We start from the raw sequence: 19,704 nt of genomic DNA, 5'->3' as shown, positions 1-19,704 counted from the left end.
CATAATATTGGTCATTAAAAATCTGAATCCTGTAACAATATAAATACGCTCCTTTGATCTCATGGTGGACATATTAAATTTTACATTTATATTAGATGAAGTAATATTGATACCTATTAGGGCCAATTCTAATATTTGTCTGACTAGGATTATTTATCCATTTCAAACCATTTTGAATTCTCAATTGTTTTATGCCCACTGACACCAATAGATATGGATTTGGAGAACATTCTTCATGGGTTATGTGCCGATAGGGATGACATTGGAATCTTTGGAATAGATAACATACCAGGCAATAATCAGAATGGCTCCATAACAAATCCTTCTAATGGTTGTGATATGGCCTTTAACAAACTGAGCAAGGGCTTGAAGAATTTAAGAGCCAATATCTGGCATTTAAGATTATTTTGAGCATACATAAATAGGGAAATAACTCCAAGAGGCCTGAGAATTCACTTGCAACCTTTAGTTGGCAGGTCGGAGGACAGACTAACTAAAGAATGGAACCTAGCATTACAGCAGGCCTCTATGATGTTTGTGAAGATACTTGCTTCATACTATGAAAGAATGGTTGATATTAACCTAACTGAGGTGAAAACCTGTTGTGAGGAATGTAAAAAATATGAGTCATTACCTATGTATGCAACTTCTGTAAACAAACTCACCAAAGAATTGGCTATCTATGAAAAACAGACTAAAGAAAGGAAAATTCGAAAATTTAATAGGGACATCACTGATTATCAAAGAGGACGTCCATTTGAATCTTTCAGATCAGTTAGATTTACAGACACCAGTCAGGGAACAGCAAACAATAGGCCTAGAAAGAGACCCAGATCAATTCTTAAGACCAATGACAGGTTTTTTATCAGCACGTCAGGGGAAGAATCCTCCTGTATGGACAATGACAGTAGCAGTTATCGTGAATCACCTAGCCATAAGAAATCCAATGCCTTACACCCTTTAGACATGGGAAAAGGCGGCAGGGAGGCCGCAAACACAAGCATGAGTACAAGAACAAATTTTGTGGAAGGGCTGATACAGACACTGTTGAAATAACTGACAACAGGTATCAAATTGTGTTGAATTTATCAGATGTAAGACATACAAGTGAACAAGAACAACTACTCAGTAAAGGCCTTGGGTTTATACCTGGTTTCTTTTCTGATGAATATAATATAGTTAATGATGTGCTATCTTTTTGTCGTAACCTTAATCTAAAGTTATTTTTTACAGATAAAACCTCTCAAAGATCTGAGGAATTCAGATTTCTCAAATCTAAATTCCAACCACCCATGAACAAACGTGTCTATATTCCTTCAGTCGGTACTCAGGGATCTACAATTCCCACATAGGGAATCATGTATTATGGGTCAAAATACATCTCCATCTGAAAAGGTTGCTATGGATGAATTAAGGAACAACCATAAGATTGCTATTCTGCCAGCTGATAAAGGAGGTGTGGTAGTTGTTATGAACATGGGATATTATTTGAATAAGGGCAGGGGACAACTTGCAAATACTCGATGTTATATGCATATGTCTATTAATCCTACTGCTGTATTCAAGAAAGAAATTGATACCTTTTTAAACCAAGCGGAGGAGGAAGGTATTATCACCATGAACACTGTGAAACATCTTACTGTCACAGACCCCCAAAAATAAATACTTTACCTTCTTTCTAAAATTCACAAATCCCTTTCGAAACCTCCAGGGAGACCTATCGTGTCTGGCATAGGTTCCCTAACTGAACCTCTATCGGCCTTTTTAACACATCATTTGAAACCCTTACTTACTTCTGTTAGAGCCAGGTTACGGGACACCACTCACTTCCTTCAGATTATACTGGATACACAATTGGAGCCAGGATGGTTAATGTGTACATTGTATGTGAAATCTCTAGATACCAGCATACCTCATTGGGCTGGACTACAGGCTTTACAGTATTGGCTTGAACATTCGGCATTGTACCCACCTGGATTCAACACATTATTGGTATGTATGGCGGAACACGTTCTTAATAAAAATGTCTTTTATTTCCAGAGAGAGTGCTATTGGCAACTACAGGGCACTGCTATGGGGGCATCCTTTGCTCCCATATATGCAGACCTCTTCATGGCCTTTTTTGAAGAATGCATGAGCTATGATTCCCTTCATAATCTATATATGTTGGAGATTGACATCTGGCGCAGATATTTGGACGATTGCTGGATGGTGTGGCGGGCAGATCAGGCATACTTACAGGAATTTGTTGAATATTTGAATGGAAATGTATGGGGCATTGAGTTAACAGTAACATCAAATCAGGATACTATTGATTTTCTGGATGTCACAGTATATAGGAATGAAGATCATACTCTGAACACTAAGACACATCGGAAATATCCACAGTACAATACTCTGCTCCATGCGTCCAGCATGCATCCGCACCACACCATCCGGAATATACCTAAATCTCAGTTTATGCGTATCAAATGCATTAGTTCATCAGAACAGGATTTTGAACAAGCCAGATTAGAACTTTACCGTAGATTTAAAGACAGGGGATATAGAGAATTAGATATACTTAGAGCAAGTGAATGGTCCACTACTCAAGATAGAAATACACTGTTACAGAATAGAAAACAAACAACTACACTGGAAGACTCTACCCTCAGGTTTGTGACTACATATGGAAGGAATCACAATGTTATTAGAAACATATTGGACACCCACTGGAATATACTTTTGGCCAATGAATAATTAAGAAAACTTTTAGGTCCTAAATGCATGTTTTCATTTAGATGTGGAAAAACATTAGGAGGTCTCTTTTCTCACTACAAACATAAGGAGAGTGGGGGCAATATATCAACAAATGACCATGACTGGAGACAAACATTTGGGCACCTTCCCATGTGGTCATTGTGGTTCATGCTCACATGTAAGTAAATTGAAGGAATTCACCAGTGCCAACACTAACAGAGTGTATGATTCCAGGGTGTTTGGAAACTGCAGTAGTAGTTGGATCATCTATTTAGCAACTTGCCAATGCAAAGCTTTTTATGTGGGCCAGACCTCCCGCTCACTCAGAATAAGAATGACTGAGCATAAAAGTGACATTCGAAATAAGAAAGAAACTAATGCCTTATACAGACACACTATTAAACACACTAATGCTAATTTTATGTTTATGATTATTGATAAAATCACAGGGGTTAGAAGTAACCAACAAGGTTGGCATACCATCCTAAACCATAAAGAGAAATACTGGATCATTAACCTTGGGGGACTTTTTCCCCCAGGCCTTAATGATCACTTGTAAATAGCTCTATGATGGTGTGTATATATATATATATATATATATATATATATATATATATATATATATATATATATATATATATATATATTTAGACAACTTACTAGCTTGTGGTTATTGTGGGCTAGTCTTCCTTGTAGGCCCTAATATATTTATAATCAGCTAAATATGTATGTGTTCACTTTTGATATTGTGGAGCATGTCTTCTGATTAATATTGAATATACCAGGATATTCCATTTGGGTATGTAGGAATTTTAGAATATATAAAATACTGGAGAATGGGATGGGACGCTGTCCTTTTAAATTTCTTGTTTATATATGACCTATTAACATATACACTTACACACACACATATATATTACCAAATGCTTTGTATTTAATTAATATTATACACAGGATTTAATGATCATTTGTGAATAGCTTTAAAATGGCATGCTTATTTTGACAACCCACTAGCTCATGGTTGCTGTGGGCTAGTTTTCTTTGTAGGGCTCAATATGCTGATAATCAGCCAAATATGTATGTGGTTATTTTGATATTGTGGAGCATGCTTTTTGATTAAATATTAAATATACCAGGATAGTCCATTTGGTATGTAGGAATTTTAGATTGTATAAAATACTGGAGAATCGGATAGGACGTTGGTCCTCTCAAAATTTCATGTTCACATAGGACATACTAATATATATATATATATATATATATATATATATATATATATATATATATATATACACACACACACACACACACACATATATAAATTTTTTACATATGCTTTGTATTTAACCAATATCATACATGATTTTTCACATGCTAAGGTATTATACTTTATGAGCAAAGCATTGTATGAGGAATATAGGATATGCTCCCCAGGTAGAGTTGTATATGGCAAACATGATGCATTTCGGGAGATTAACATTGTTTATATATATAATTGGATATATGTGTTTCTTTTAAAGACTTATTTTTGTTCCATTATAATATGGGGTCTTTTTGTTTTGAGATTATTTGTGCACTAAATAATATGCTTGAACTTAATTTCATGTTTGAAACGTAATAATGTACTCTAACCACTATGTTGGGCTGTGCCATGTTTTCCACTGGTTGGGGATATGTATAAATACTTATCACTTCTAAGAGGGGAAACTTTACCCACTGATGAAGGCTTGATAGCCGAAACCGGTTTGGAGATATTTTCAAGAAGAATATGGAATAAATACTATCTTTAAACTTTATTCAAAAGTTCAGTGTCTTAGTATTGCATTTTGCTGGCCACTGGTGTTTGGATGTTTATGATTTGACCAGGCACACCACACTTGCAAAGCATATAGTTCTGGTTTTTGGTAGAATATAACCCATATAGCTAAGGCTGTAAAAAGCAAAAATGCTGTTATGGTAAGTTTACTTACACAACTGTACTTTTGCTGCCTAGTGTAAAATAACTGAAAATAAGTTGACTAATATAAAGCAGAATCTGCAGGCCCTACTAGGGACTGAATGGGCGTAGTGTAAGAAAAAAAATAAGATTTGAAATGGTGGTATGTAAATATGTAAAAGGCAAGATAATATGAGAAAAAAGATTTGTTAGAAAAGCTACAAAATAAAATTCATGATGATGATGATGATGAAATTCAGGAAATGGAGGAGGAAGTTCAACAATTGCTTGGTAATCTGAGTTCTTGCAGAAATCTTTAAAGGACCATAGTTTCATAGCTAGATACTAGGCATGTAGTCCAAGAGACCATTAAGGGGGCTAGTCCAGTTTCCCAGTTACCTTGGTGCACTCTCTCGTTAAGTGACACACAAGACAAATGGATGCTGAGGGAATGAAACTCTCCACTACAGGAAACAGTTTAACAGCTAATATCATTAACCCTGTGCACTAACTGCCATACATTTTGTAATTCACGGGAGTATCAGCATTAGCAGTTAGTGAGAAGCTTGGCAGTCCAGGAGGATTTCAGAGTATTAACACTGCTGGTTTAGGTTGAGGGGGTCAGTTGTTATGGTTTCTATGCCTAGTGAGGGTGCCACCTGCTCTAGGTGCTTAGATATGACCTACTGGAATGAGACTGTGGGAATGCCCAGGACATACTGGAGAAATTGCTTGTTTGGGAATGTCTGGAGAAGCCTACATTATGAGCTTGAAGTACTGCCCTACACATTTGTCTGCCAACGTGACCATCACCAGTGCAAGCTATTTAGAGCCACAAATAGTAACCAGTTGATGGCTAACGTGTAAATCTTTTCTTTAGTTTGCTGGCAAGGAGTTAGTGTGCATCATGAGCATCTACCATCAGATGAGAAGATGCTACTCAGAATCAACCAGAAATTTTTCTTCAACATTTATGTGGTGGTGGTGATGATGAAAAGGGTGTTTTATTATGCTGCATAGCTTTCTTTTTCTGAACAAGTCATCAAACCAGGAAAATATGCAGACATTAATAATGAACATTCTGTACAGGTGTATTATTTTCACCTCAAATTTATGGAATCCCTTTTTTTCCAGTCCCCATTTTAATCATCAAGCTTCTCCTCAGCTGCTTATTTTGACCCACTTTTGTCCTCAAATGTAAGAATCATATGGCTTATTAGCACATTAGTTCGCTCTAAGGGCAGGAGTTGAGTGAAGGAGGTGATAACCTCTTTTACATGGAGGATCATTTTTTTTTCTTTTATTGCCATAATGCTCCCCCTCTGCATGGCCATAGATGATTAGAAGAATTGTGCAGTGAGTCTTAATGGGGGAGGTATCACCCACTTCCAAAAATGATGTAACCTTCAGAAGACCCTGGCTTTTGCAGCAAATACGTCTGTATGATTTCTGTTGTCCACCAGGGGTTCTGGTTATAGAGTATACAACCCAGGTATGTGAACATAACCCTCTCTCAGAGAGAAGTGAGCTGGCATTGTCTCATCAGTCCATTCGCTGCCTTTCATCAGCTCCTTCATCATTTAATATACTAGTTTAACTCTGAATGTCTGATGTATAGTCAGAGCTTTAACTCTCTGTGACATAGAGTTGGCTTCTCTTCCTATATTGAAATACTGCATGTACAGTCTCAGTAATTTACTAGAGACTGCAACCATGTTAAATGTTTTATTCTCTTAAATGGACAATGACATTGTCCCTAACTCATGTGTGTACTGTCCATCTGCTGAGTACTTATAACTCTTGTCATGTTACTACTTCAGGCTACCATCCATCCATTTATAGTTAAGTCACTAGGTTAAACAGTATAAGCCCCCCAGTCCTTAGCCACTCACTACCTTATCTACCCTACTCCTGACTGACATGAAATGAACAAGAGTTCTCCATATACAGCATGTATGGGGGCGATGGCTTGTATTACAAAACAGAATTGTATCTAGTGCTCCATCATTCAGTTATGAATGATATTGTTATCCTCTTTTTTATGACATATGTATAACAGCTACTTTTATGTTATGCATATATGTAGAATGATACTAAACATTCTTAGAAGGTACTTGTTTAAAAATACATGTTTTAGTTTTTCTTCCAAAAATGTTATTACTGCAACCATTCTTTTTTTTTCAACAGGAAACAAATGAAGAGAAGCTTTACAAGATAGCAAATGAACTTTTGCAAACTGAAAAAGCATATGTTGACCGACTCAACCTGTTGGAGCATGTATGTTTTTATTTATTCATTAATTTGTTTGCATGTAATAATTTGGTGGTAGTCATGTAATTTAAACAATACTAAAATCTATATTCATCTAAGAAATATATTAGTCTTTGTATGTTTGATAACATGCATTACAAATGCTATATAAATGAATAAAACACTGTCTGATGTACTAGCTTCATTTAGGGTCTATATTATATCATTGAACGCTTAAAAAATCGAACGCTGATTGATCGACCTAATTTAAGCGAAAGCTTACAATCTTGAACTGTCAGATCAGCGATTTTTTTTTCCCAGGGAAAAAAAATCGCTGATCCAAAACACATGCAACACAAGCACACCAAACAAACCGAAATCCACACACATACACCTAAAATATGATACCTAACCCTACACTAAACTATGCACACACCACTAACTACCCACTTACCTTAACCCAAACCCTAACCCAAAGGTCCATCACTATTGCACACTCACCTCATCCGCTCCCTAACCCTAACTCACTTAAATCTGCCCTAACCCTCATGTCCACTCAATCACACACACACCTAACCCGAGCCCTAACCCTAACTCACCTAAATCACCCTAACACTCACATCCACACAATCACACACTTACCTGAATCCGACCGGTAACTTTCCACCATAACACTGAAAATACCGAAGCAACAGCAACGGACAATCAAATACTTTCCCTAGGAAAAAAATCGAGTTTCTGCTGCTTCGATATTTTGCAGTTTCGCAAAAATAAGTTCAATCAATCAGCATTCGAGGATATAATATAGACCCTTCATTTAGTGTTAGATGGTTAGAAATTGTCTGGGTAAGCATTTTTTTTTTGTAATATGATTTTTATTACAATTTTCCATATACAAATACAGATACAAATATAAGAAAATCAGACAGTTAAAAAAAAAAGGACAAAAGGAATTGCATTCACTAGCATTGTTTGCTTGTTGTCAGATACAATCAGCACAGACTGCAAGAAGAATTATTAACATTTGCTAAGCAATTGCTTATAGTTTAACAATGGACCATAAGAGGAAGTATTTGCAATTGCACATAATGAGTTAATACTTATATGAATATGTACCCGTATAATTAAAACTAATTTTTACTAACTATATACAATATATACACTTGATTGTCACTAAAGAGAATTTATCATCGTAAAGAAAGTTAGGTATTACTACTGCCAATAGAGGTAGGTTTGTGATGATAGATTGTTACCATAACCTTAAGTGGAATGGTTGGAGATTGACAACCTTGACTTGTAAGTTAAAAACAAGTGGTGTTGCATTCTAAGAGGGAAACAGTTTAAGTGAGAGAGGGGGGAGGAGATAAAGGCAAAAAAAAAAAAAAAAGAATTAAAGGTAAGGGAGAATCTAGTTTAGAACTTCTATAAGGTTACTCCAGTATTTTTGGAAGTATTTTATTTTCGTTTTGCTTATTGTACTTATTTGCTTGCCATAACATACTTGGTAGCCATAGATTTAAACTCCTTCCAAGATGTTTTGGGTGTATCAAGCCAGTTGAGTGTAATACAGGTTTTGAGTAATGCACAAAGTGTTACAATTATATGTTTAGACTCAAAGTTATAGGAACTAGGAAATATATTCAAGATTGCCAATTCCCAGGAGAGGGTTGCCTTCATATATCCCATTTTCTGAAGTTGTGCTCTCAAGGAGCACCACAATTTGTAGACGTTTTTACAGGACCAAAATGTATGAATGGTGTCAGCTGTTGAATTAGGACAAGTTGGGCAGAAAGGCGAAATGTTTAGATTAATTTTACTCAGGAATAGAGGCATATGATAGGCATTATTGTTTATCATAAGCTGAGTATATATTAATTTTTGAAGGGGGTTAGTTTTATTGTTATGTCAATCGCCTCAAGTTTTTGGTCAAGTGTTATTTCCTTGTTTTGACTCTCCCAGTATTTGGAGTATAGAATTTTGTCTTGATATTTTATTTTTGTTATTAATCTATAGGCGTTTGAAAGCATTTTAGACCGTAATAGAAGCTGAGTTATTAATTGCTGATAGATCTGAAACTCTAAAGGCGTGACTATGATCTTATCTGTAATCAAGGTTATTGGGTATAATATTTGTTTGACAATTGTATTTTTTGTTGACTGCCAATGATGCTCTAATAGATTCAAAAGGAAGATCTTTCATTTTATAGACGTCCCAGACTGTACAATTCTTGATAAGAGGGAATTCATCTAGATTTAGCATTTTATTGTTTAATTTAAAGTTAGGATTTAAGTGAATAGGTTGAGCCATCGTTAAGGAATTTTTCAAATCAAGAGATGTTATAAGCTTTTGAAACCCTATAATATTTTTTATTAATGTAGGGTGAATCTTAAAGTCTTTGAGAGTTTTGATATTAAGGAAATTGGTTGCTTTAGGATTGAGTTTGGAAGCTATTAGGTGCAAATGGTAGATTTTTTTCCATAGGGGATTCCAATCTTTGTTTAAAGGATGGTAGTTGGTTATGTGTATAATACGACTGGCATTTATTATATATATGGTAGTATGTTAGAAAATCAGGGAGGGAAAGGCCTCCTTTTTCTTTGGGAAGGGTTAGTTTAGTATAGCCAATTCTAGTGTTTTTGGGGAACCATATAAATTTTCCTATTGTAGTATTCAATTTCGAGAAGAAACTGTTTGAAATGTTCTGGTTAAGGGCATAGAAATGGAATAGAAGTTTGGGGAGAATATTAATTTTTATAATAGATGTTTTTGAGAGGAGAGAGAGATTCAGATTTTTCCATCTTGAGAGGTCCTCCACAACTTTAGACCACGTTTTATACAGATTATTTTTAATTAGTTCCTTTTGGGGATAAGTAAATGTTATGCCCAAATATTTGAGTGAATAATTAACTTTGATCTTTGTTTCAGGTATGAAAAATTCTTTGTCTGTGGAGATTTAGCGGATATATTATTGATTTATTTGGGTTGATGGTATAATTTGAAATTTGTGAGAACTTATTGATGGCACTTAGGATTTTTTCTAGGTTGGTTGAGGGAAATTCAAAGTGAATATTTAAATCATCTGCAAAGGCAATATATTTCACTAGAACTTTGTTGTTGTAAACTGAATGATGAAATGTTTTTTGACTTAATTTTAACAGGAGGACTTCAAGATAGAGATTAAATAAGTAAGGTGAAAGTGGACAGCCCTGCCTTGTACCGTTAGTTATTTGGATTAGATTTGAATTCTTTTTGTTTATGTTTAGTGTGGTGGATGCCTTATCATAAAGAATTGCAACCATATTGATGTATTGATGTATTCATCAGGGATTGCAAAACGTTTCATAATTCTGAACAGAAAATGTAAATTTACCCTGTGAAATGCTTTTTGAGCATCTAGAGAGAGTGCATATTTGGGTGACTTGTCATATTGGATATGGCTTCAATGGTCAGAGTATTGTCCCATACATGTCTGTTATTCATGAATCCTAATTGGTCATGTGATATGATGTGTGGTAGTATGTTTTTTAATCTATGTGCCAGAACTGAAGATAAAATTTTTATGTCAAGATTAATTAAAGCAATTGGATGGTAGTCATTTGGGTTGAAGTTAATATCATTGGATTTTTGTATAAATATAGTCTTGGAATTATTACTGTATAAGTCAGATATGCCAAATTGAATTATATAATTGTAGACTTTGAGAAGGAGGGGAGCCAAGAGTTGTTTGAAGGACTTATAAAATTCTGAAACATAACCATCTGGGCCTGGAGCTTTGCCTGATTTCAGTTTATTTATGACTAAGAGAATTTCATCAATGGATATAGGTGCCTTTAGTGATTGCTTATGAGCATCATTTATTGTTGGGAATTGTAAGTCATCTAAGAAAAGATCAGTAAAGATCTCCCCATCGAGTGAATGGGGTCCATAAATTTCTTCATACACCCCTTCAAAAATCTGTATGATTTCCTTGTCTGTGAAAAAGGACTTGCCATTATGGTTAATTTGTTTTGTTCTAGTAGGTGGGGGTTTGATATTTATTATCTTGGCCAGGAGTCTAGAGGGAGTTTGAGCCCATTCAGCGCATCTATGAAAATAAGTCTGATCTCCGTAAGAGAGCATTGTTTTAGGTGTACTTTGTGTAGTTGTTTTTGCAGGGAGATCATCTTTTTTTCAACATCTATAGAGAACTTAGTTTGCAGTTCTGATTCTAGTCTTTTAAGTTCGAGTTCTATTGTCGAAGTATGCGATTTGAGTTGTTTTTTAATTAGAGATGCTTTTTGGATAAGGAAACCTCTGAGGGTGGCTTTAGCTGCAGCCCACTGGATGTCAAGGGGAATATCTGAATTGTCAAAATAATTTGCTGCGTGTGATAGGAATTCTTGGATCTCTTGATAGATAATCTTGTTATTTAGGAGATTAGAGTTAAAGGACCAGTTTGAAGGTATGTATTTATCAGGGTTAGGTCTATAATTATTTATGTTAAGATTAATTTTGGCATGATCAGAAAGAGTTCTAGGATCACTACTATATGCTATTTCATAAACTGAAAAGAGTGTTGAGATTTAAAAAAAATCTATCCTAGACCAGGATTTATGATATGCTGAGAAAAATGTATATTTACTGACTGAAGGGTCTTTTCTGAAAGATTCAAATGGATCAAACAGATTAAAATCATCTATTATATCAGTGAGGAGGTTGGTAAGAGCTATAGGTTGTTAGCTTTACATGTCCTGTCCAGTTCAGGTCTGTTAGTCATATTCCAGTCCCCACCTTGAATCAGTAGGTGGTTATGGAATTTTTCAAGGAGTGAGTAGATTTCATATAAGAAAGAGGACTGGTATACACTAGGTCCATAGACATTTAATATAAGGATTTCTTTATTGCAAAATAAAATATGTTGCAATGGTTCCAAGATGGTCGCTAATAGGAAACACTAACTTCTGTGTGCTCTGATTACTACCAGTCAATCTACTTAAATCATCTGCTGTTGCTGCACCCAAAACTGCAAAAAAGTATCTTACGAAACAGAGTTAACTAAATTGTACTTGCCCTTCGAAAAATTTCCTGGAATAAGTGTACTGTAAGGTTAACTGATCTCTTTTTCCAGCATTGGTGTTATGGCATACTCAGCTACATGTGTCCAGGCCGACAGCATTGCAAGGATTCTACATAAGCAAATCAACAAAAAATCCTATCAAGATGGAACAAATGGAATCACAATACTCAAAGACTAGACTGTCACTAATATCATCTCCAGAAAAAGAAATATCTACGAAAAGACAAAATACAGCTAAAATTCAGCCTGAAGCTCCTAAGCAAACCCAGAAAAATAAAGCTGAGCAACCATTTTATATGGAAGATCTCAACGCAGCATTGACTCCACTTCAGTCTGACTTCATTTGGAAACAGTCTGGAACAAATTATTTCTAGACTGGACCAAAATGAAGTGAAGATCATGGGTAACAAGATAAAAATACAAGAAATACAAAAAAATCATTTCTCCAAATGAAACATCTATAAAAGTCATGCAACAAATAATAACAGCTCTTGAGGCAAGGGCAAGATGTAACAATGTGCTGATTAGAGTTATACCAGAGAAGTTTGAACAACCACAACTCCCCATCATTGCAAATGAAATATTTGAACTTTTCACAGATAATAAAGATCTTTCACAGGCATTCACAACTGAGAGAATACATCGAGCGCTGAGAAAGTCACAAACTCCAGATACACCTAGACAACTCTACACAAGATTATTGAATGCTTCACATGCTCAATCAATTTTACTATCTGCAAAAAAGAAGTCTATAACATGGAGAGGAAATAAAATCACAATTGCCCAGGATTTAACACTTCCCATAAAGCAAGCTGGACAAGCTCTCTCACCTTTCTGCAATAAACAAAAACATATAATTCCAGATGAAATACCCAGCAACTCTTTGTTTCCAGAATAAAAGTGCCACATACTCTATTAAAAACAAACCTTCAAGATGCGAACTCTGCATTCCTTACAGCTTTTGGTGAAGTGCCAACGACCTCCGGTTAAACATAGTTTAAAATGACTAACATATCATTATATACAGGCAAAGATATACTTACATGCTTCAAATTTACAGATTCCGGTTTAACCTCAAATGGATGGAATACGGAGATATAAGCACTCCTTCAGCCTAGAGACTTAGATAAAATCCTCTTTCATTCTTTTTTCCTTCCTTCTTTTTTCTCTCTTCTCCCTTCCATCTCAACGTTCAATGGACAGGCCGGAAAACCATTACTACTGGCCGTTTAGTGACCTCTGACCTGCAAGAATAACCTGCTGGCCTCTCCTCCAGGAAGAAGTACTGCCAACTGAGATCATAGTTCAAAAACATGCTATGCGCGCAACGTCATCAAAGTCCAACTCCGCCTACCTTACTGGGTCCCTCGAACGAGAAATAGAGGAGATCTCAACTTAAAACAGAGGAGAAGAGAGATAGTAGGAAGATAGAAAGAGGAAAATGGATGGTTGCATGTATTAAGTCACTCTGATGCATCCCGATGACGAATCTCAGCTACAACATTCAGCACAAGCCTAAGGATTTTATGTGTGCCTCCAGTTCCTCAGTTGAACTTCTGAATCAACTACTGTAAGTAGAAATCAATGGCCGTTTCCACCCAGCTGTATAGATAGACTTACAAACTGCCTATCTAGAAGAAGATAATTATTTATCAGCATTGCTAAGGAATTGACTTTAAAAGGGTTTTTTTTTGTTTCTCTCTCTCTCTCTTCCCTTTGTACTTGTTAATGTACCTTATGTAAGTTGCTTAGGTGCTTGTTCATGTTCTTGTAAATGTATAGTATGTAGGCTGCTTATGATTTACCTTATCTACCTCTTAATATATACTTTACTTATTTACTTCTAGTAATAAGTAGTGGATGCTCTCTTCTGGTATTGAAGTGACCGGCAGATCTTTCATTACTGTGACGTAATATGTGTAGTTTATGAGCCTATTTGTGCTCTCTCTGTCAACGCTTGTCTGCAATACCTTCATATGTAAGTACAAGGGAAGGAAGAAAAAATATATAAAAACAAGAAGAGGGTGGAGAAGAGGATGAGGGGAGAATAGAGGAAGGGACAGGTCAGAGGAAAGTTGGGCAAAAAGAAAAAAATGTCCACCTCTTGTGTTCACATTTTATTTCATTACACCTAAGCTGTTAGATATATGGAGCTAGTACCTGTGTTGTATTACACCTCGAGACAGACGCCTACTTGTTATATGCACAAATGGTATCTGGGGAGGGGAGGAAGGGAGAGAGAGGGAGGAGAGAAGAAGGGAAGGAGAATAAAATAAGGTGAGAAAATATATATATACATTACTCTACTGCTGCAGTGTGTTTCTGTAGTGAGGTATCTACAATTCCAACCTATTTGATTTATCTTCCCCACAAATAAGGCAATTTTGCTTGCACATAAGGTTGTATGTCAATTTACTTTTATACGGGGCAGAACAATAAAAAACTTTATTAGTCTGACTAACACTATCAGACAGACTGTACGAACCAAATACTTTTCATTCATCAGCAGTAGGTTGTGATAGTCTTTTCTCCTGCTGTAACTGCCCTAACTATTGTCTTCAATAGGGTACCTGTCTCTCCTATTTAAAACTGTTAGGTTTGACGCAACTCCAATTTCAAATAGTGGTGTGTAATAAACTTGATGATTTTGTCCCTATACCACAGTTAGCAGTGACACATCCATAATCCTCAATCAACCTTACCTACATACTTGTGCTATTTTAATGTTGTGGTTGTATTTAGGTATGTATATTTGGTTTTACAGCTAGCTGTTTACATATATATATATATATATATATATATATATATATATATATCTACACACATATACATATATGAGTTCAGAGACTTAGTTACACATTTGCACAAGTGCGTCCATTCGGATGTACTTGCTTTCAGGCGGATTCACACATGCTCATCCTAGCCTAGTTACATTTATAAGGGAACAGTATATTTGTGTCATTCTCCACTCAAACTTAAAAGGTAGCTACACGAAAGTATAAAAAAATGGGTTGTCCTTCTGCTTTAGGTGACACTGTACAACCTTTATGTGGCTCACAAGAAAGGCTAAATTATAATAGGTAAAGGTTACAAAATGTTGGGCAAAGAGTGTCATTGGAACCTCCACGATCACTATAGACTGTCTATGTTGTTTCCTGTCCCTAGAAACCACAGAATGGAATTTGTTACAATAGCTGGTGTTCGCAGAAAGATCATAATGTATGTTACAAATTTCAAAGCTATTCCAAATTTGTTCAACATAACATCAGTATATATTCAACTCATAGTCTCATCCTGACTTAGTACCTACTGGTATCTAAAACCATCAAGTTATAACAGTATCCAGCAACTAATGCAAGTAAAATGATTAAAGATATAATCTGGAATCAGAATGCTACACTTGCCTAATGAATGCCTTCATTTCAGACCTCATCTACTGGATAGTGAAACTAATTAATATTATACTACTTGCTATGACTGCCTTTAAAATTCTCTTTAAAATACATTATCAGTATAATGCGGATTTTATTATTTCCTCCTGTTAAGCTTATTTACGTGATGGCTCATAATTTATGTTAATTAGTGAATTAGTTAATTTTAACTTAGAGCAGGAAGTTTTGTTTGTGTAGTCAGTTGGATTTTGGAACGATAGAAAATTTTTGTATAATAGATTTGTGAATAGTTTTCTTGTATCTCTTTCATATAGTAGTAGGGAGTGGTAAGCACGGGGGGGGGGGTGGGGGTTGTCACTATATCTTATTGTTACTACATATTTGATCAATCTAAAAGCAATTCTAGCTCCTGCCACCTTTGTTATGTATCCCTATATAACTCAGTCACCCCTTCTCACTTCATGCTATCTAACTTTAGCAATATCTGTCAAACCACCAAAATAACTTCCTTATGGTCTCGATAGATTCATGAAATATTAAAGGTTTACAAAATAATAAGAAAAAAAACTGGTACTACATCTAATTTACAGATCTACTTTCGAAATAACTCTTATTCAAGAAACTCACATGACAAAGGGTCATTGGGAAAAGAATACCAAAAAGAAATGGATCAAACAAATAATAGCTGCAGGGAACTGCACGGATTCCAAATGGGTAGCCATAATTGTTAAAAACTCTTTTAAAGGCTCATTAATAGCTAGTGGTTGGGACCCTAACGGAAGGTGGTGTTACCTAACAGGCTCTATTCCATTCTGCAATAAAGAAATCCTGGGTAAGCATTTTTTGTAAACCTTGTCTGCACCATGTCTTTTCTGGTGTGTTTCTCCAAAACTGACTGCTATGAACAAAGCAAAGCATAATGAGAGTACCTCCTGAATTAGGTTAATTTAATACTTGTCTTATATTACAGTTTGTTTCATCTCAACTGTTTAATTGTAAATTTCTGATATATTAATAGCAGCGTTCACCTCACTTCTATTATTTATAATGGTGTTGATTGTTTTTGTGAAATTTACAAAATGTACCAGGTTTGACTATGGTTTCAGTGGTTGGAGTTTACTACATGAAACCAGAATTAAAACCGTAATTTTGTAGTGTGATCTGGAGTTTAAATACCTTTGCAAGTTTCTCTCTTTAGTGTCACTTAACTTTTATCCGTTTAATTACTGCTCCTTTTGCAAATGTGTATATATAAGTGATATATTTTTTCAAATTCCTTTGTGATGCGTTATTTTTCTCTGCTGCTCTGTTATAGATATCTTTTGCAGTTTAGCTTACACAAGTATGCCTTGTTTCTTAAGTGATTTATGGCCTTGAATTCTTAGGCAGATATTATATGAATCTTTCTCTGAAAAAAAGTAGTTTAAAAAACAGGTGGTCTGCTGACCTTTGATCCCTGACATTCACATTTCTCAAGGTTCGTGGGAGGGGCATTGCTTTGTCTATGACTAAATATCTATTGTTATAAGATGAACTTCATTTAAGTTGCACCATTTGGGCTTGAAACTAATTCAGAATGGCTTTTTGTTTTCTTGCATGTGTATTGTCAGTTATTGTATATTAGCATTGCTCTCCAGGCAAGGAGGGTTGCATTCAAGTGCTTGTGGGGGAAGTTCTCTGGTAAGACAGTAGACAATTAGGTATGAACCAGGACACCTTACAGTGCTCCATGTGGACATGAATAAAACTCTCTGCTTGTCTGAAAAATATGGTAGAAGAAACATGCAGGTGCAATCATTTAAATAAGGTAAATTGCAATTATGTCTGTTTTTTCTCTTTCTGATTTTGAGCACTGTAGAAGAGAATCTGTAGGGATTTGTAAGACTTTGTATTTACTGTTTTAGGAAATTGTCATGCAGAACTGAGTTGGTGTTTATGCATTTATACCTTTTTGCATGTATAGTATTATAAATGCATATTATCTCCTGGGTAATGATATAGATTAATTGTCCCACTCAAAACCTGGTAGTGTTTAAAATGGTCTTGTGGAGTCAGAGGAGGAAGATGAAAATTAATTGGCTCACTAGTCTAGGAAATTAAATATTGTTTTTTTTTATTTAAAATATTAATTTTCCCAGTTTGTAGGATCAAACAAATACTGTTTTAGACCCAATGCCCTTGACTGAAAACTTTTGTTTTAGATGAGCAAAATACTTCCCTGAGTTATTACACCAGTTCCTGTTAAACTGTAATTAAAGGTCTCAGTCTGTTAGCTATGAAATTAAGTATTTTAAAAGCTACCATAGCTGGTTTCAAGCTGGCAAAGGAAAATTGCTATTCATAGTTGAAGAATAAGGATATATTCTTTGTGCCTCAATTTTGTTTCACCTTGTTTGAGGGTGTTATGGAAAGAGTATGTTAGGAAGCTTGGTTGTGCATGTTGATTTGAAACAAATGCAGATTGTACATACAGAATTGAAAGTAACTGCAAAGCTGAATGATGAATATGTGGTTTGCCTATTGAGGATGGTTATGTAGCAACAGGAAGCAAGAAAAGCAACTCTTAAAATGCATTTTTAAGTTGCAGATATGGGAACTGGGTTGTCAGATACAAGAATGCTTTTATAGTTTATGTATAACGGTATGAAATGTAAAGTGAAGTAAAATAGAACACAGTGATTTTTTTTTAAATAATTTTGATTGTGTGTGATGTGCTTGAGTTTCTAGGTTGCATTATAAAGAAAATGCTTCTATGATTAAAAAAAAAACTTTGAAGGAAATGTGCTATTGTAAAGTATGTGACTTTTTTAATCCAATTAATTTTGAGTCAGAAGAAAGTTATCACTAATTAATATGAAGATGTACTTTTAAAACTGGATTTATACCCAAAATCAAATGGTTATCTGCTCAGATAGTATTTTATAGAAGCAGCCAGGGTGATGTAGTGAGAATATGCATTCATGCAAAATAATTCAAACGCTTTGTTCACAAATGCACTGCACCTGCTAAAAATGTAATACAAAGCAATGGATCTAAAATCTGTTACACAAAGTGCCTTGGAACAACAGTCATTACAGACGTGCATTGGCACACACAGAATTAAAATTGATGTCAGGAATTAACTTCCTAGAAAATGTGCCAGAAGACATATTCTAATAATTAAACTTAAGTGGCAGGCATAGGTTTAGAAATGTCTGTCTATAAAACATAGTATTGAAAATGCTTCCATCGAATTACCATAATGTCGATGGAAAATGTTGACATGTCTAAAAGGCAGAATGTCGGAAATGACATACCTGAACTTCCTGGTTTGACGAGTTCGACATAGGAGGTGACATCAGTCACCCATGCTATGCACATTAATGTACCGTTACACACAACGGTACATTAATTGTACTATTTTGAAGGGGGGAGCTATGCCCCCCACATCCCCTGCACATTGAATATACCAACTCCGAGATTGCACTACAGTGAGGAAATGGGCTTAATTTCCTGTTCCTCACTGAACCTCAACCTCCCTACACAATGTCAAACCCAAAATATTGACCTACATTCCCGTTCTCTGTAGTGTAGTCAGTTGTTTTTGGTTCCACATTGCGCTGACTTGGAAACTGCAAGTCGACCACATGCCGTCGACAGATGCAGTTTTCAAGTTTTGATTGTAAACCTATATAAAACATAGTCGCTTACTGTTATAAGGTACAGGATATCAAAGTAATGTGAACTTTTTTCTTTATCTGATATGTTTATTAATTTCATATTGGTTACCTGAGTAGGTGAACTGGTAGATGGACACTTTTTAGGCATGACCAAGGATAATTTAGGGGTTGAGTTCAACAGTTATACAATATTAATATATTCTGCAATCATAGACTAGTGAGTGACACAATTGTGGTATGTTCATAGGTTCATAGGTTCATACTAGGCTATCTGCCCGAGGGCATTTACAAGCCTAGCCCATAGTTTTGTGGCTTACGCCACCCCTTTAGTATGGGGAACTATAACCATTATTTTGCTGTGCCTCTGTCGAGCAGTGACACTGAGGTAATCCCTGGGGTATATCTGCGATCTCCCATCCATTGGTCAAGATTTCTCTTGAACAAGGCCAGCGAGGTGCTCTGCCTCACATATACCGGGATTTTATTCCACAGCATAGGGAGTCTTTGGGTGATGAATCTATCCCTCCAGCACGTCCTATTAATAGCCATGTCGAGGTTTAAGTCTCCCGCCCTTGTGGCTCTGATGGATCTAGATTTTTTGAGGTGAAGCATATTCATCAAATCTGGGTTTGACATGGCCTTGTATGTTAGGCAAAGGTCACCTCTGAGCAA

At 35.6% G+C, this 19,704-nt stretch overlaps 1 protein-coding gene across 5 annotated transcripts in view; it reads left to right on the top strand.

The window, feature by feature from the left end:
* FGD4 (FYVE, RhoGEF and PH domain containing 4) overlaps positions 1–19,704 on the top strand; it is a 1,935,878-nt gene that overhangs the window by 1,393,247 nt on the left and 522,927 nt on the right. For all 5 annotated transcript variants that reach the window (XM_044088116.1, XM_044088113.1, XM_044088111.1 and 2 more), the window contains one exon: positions 6,863–6,952. In XM_044088116.1, the coding sequence (XP_043944051.1) occupies positions 6,863–6,952 (90 nt within the window). The remainder of the gene's footprint in view (positions 1–6,862; positions 6,953–19,704) is intronic.

The sequence above is a fragment of the Protopterus annectens genome, chromosome 11.part0 (assembly GCF_019279795.1).
Source record: "Protopterus annectens isolate FY-2018-M chromosome 11.part0, PAN1.0, whole genome shotgun sequence".
NCBI classification, from domain to species: Eukaryota; Metazoa; Chordata; order Ceratodontiformes; family Protopteridae; genus Protopterus; species Protopterus annectens.
The sequence above is the reverse complement of the archived record's forward strand: the minus strand, read 5'-3'. Positions and strand labels throughout refer to the sequence as shown.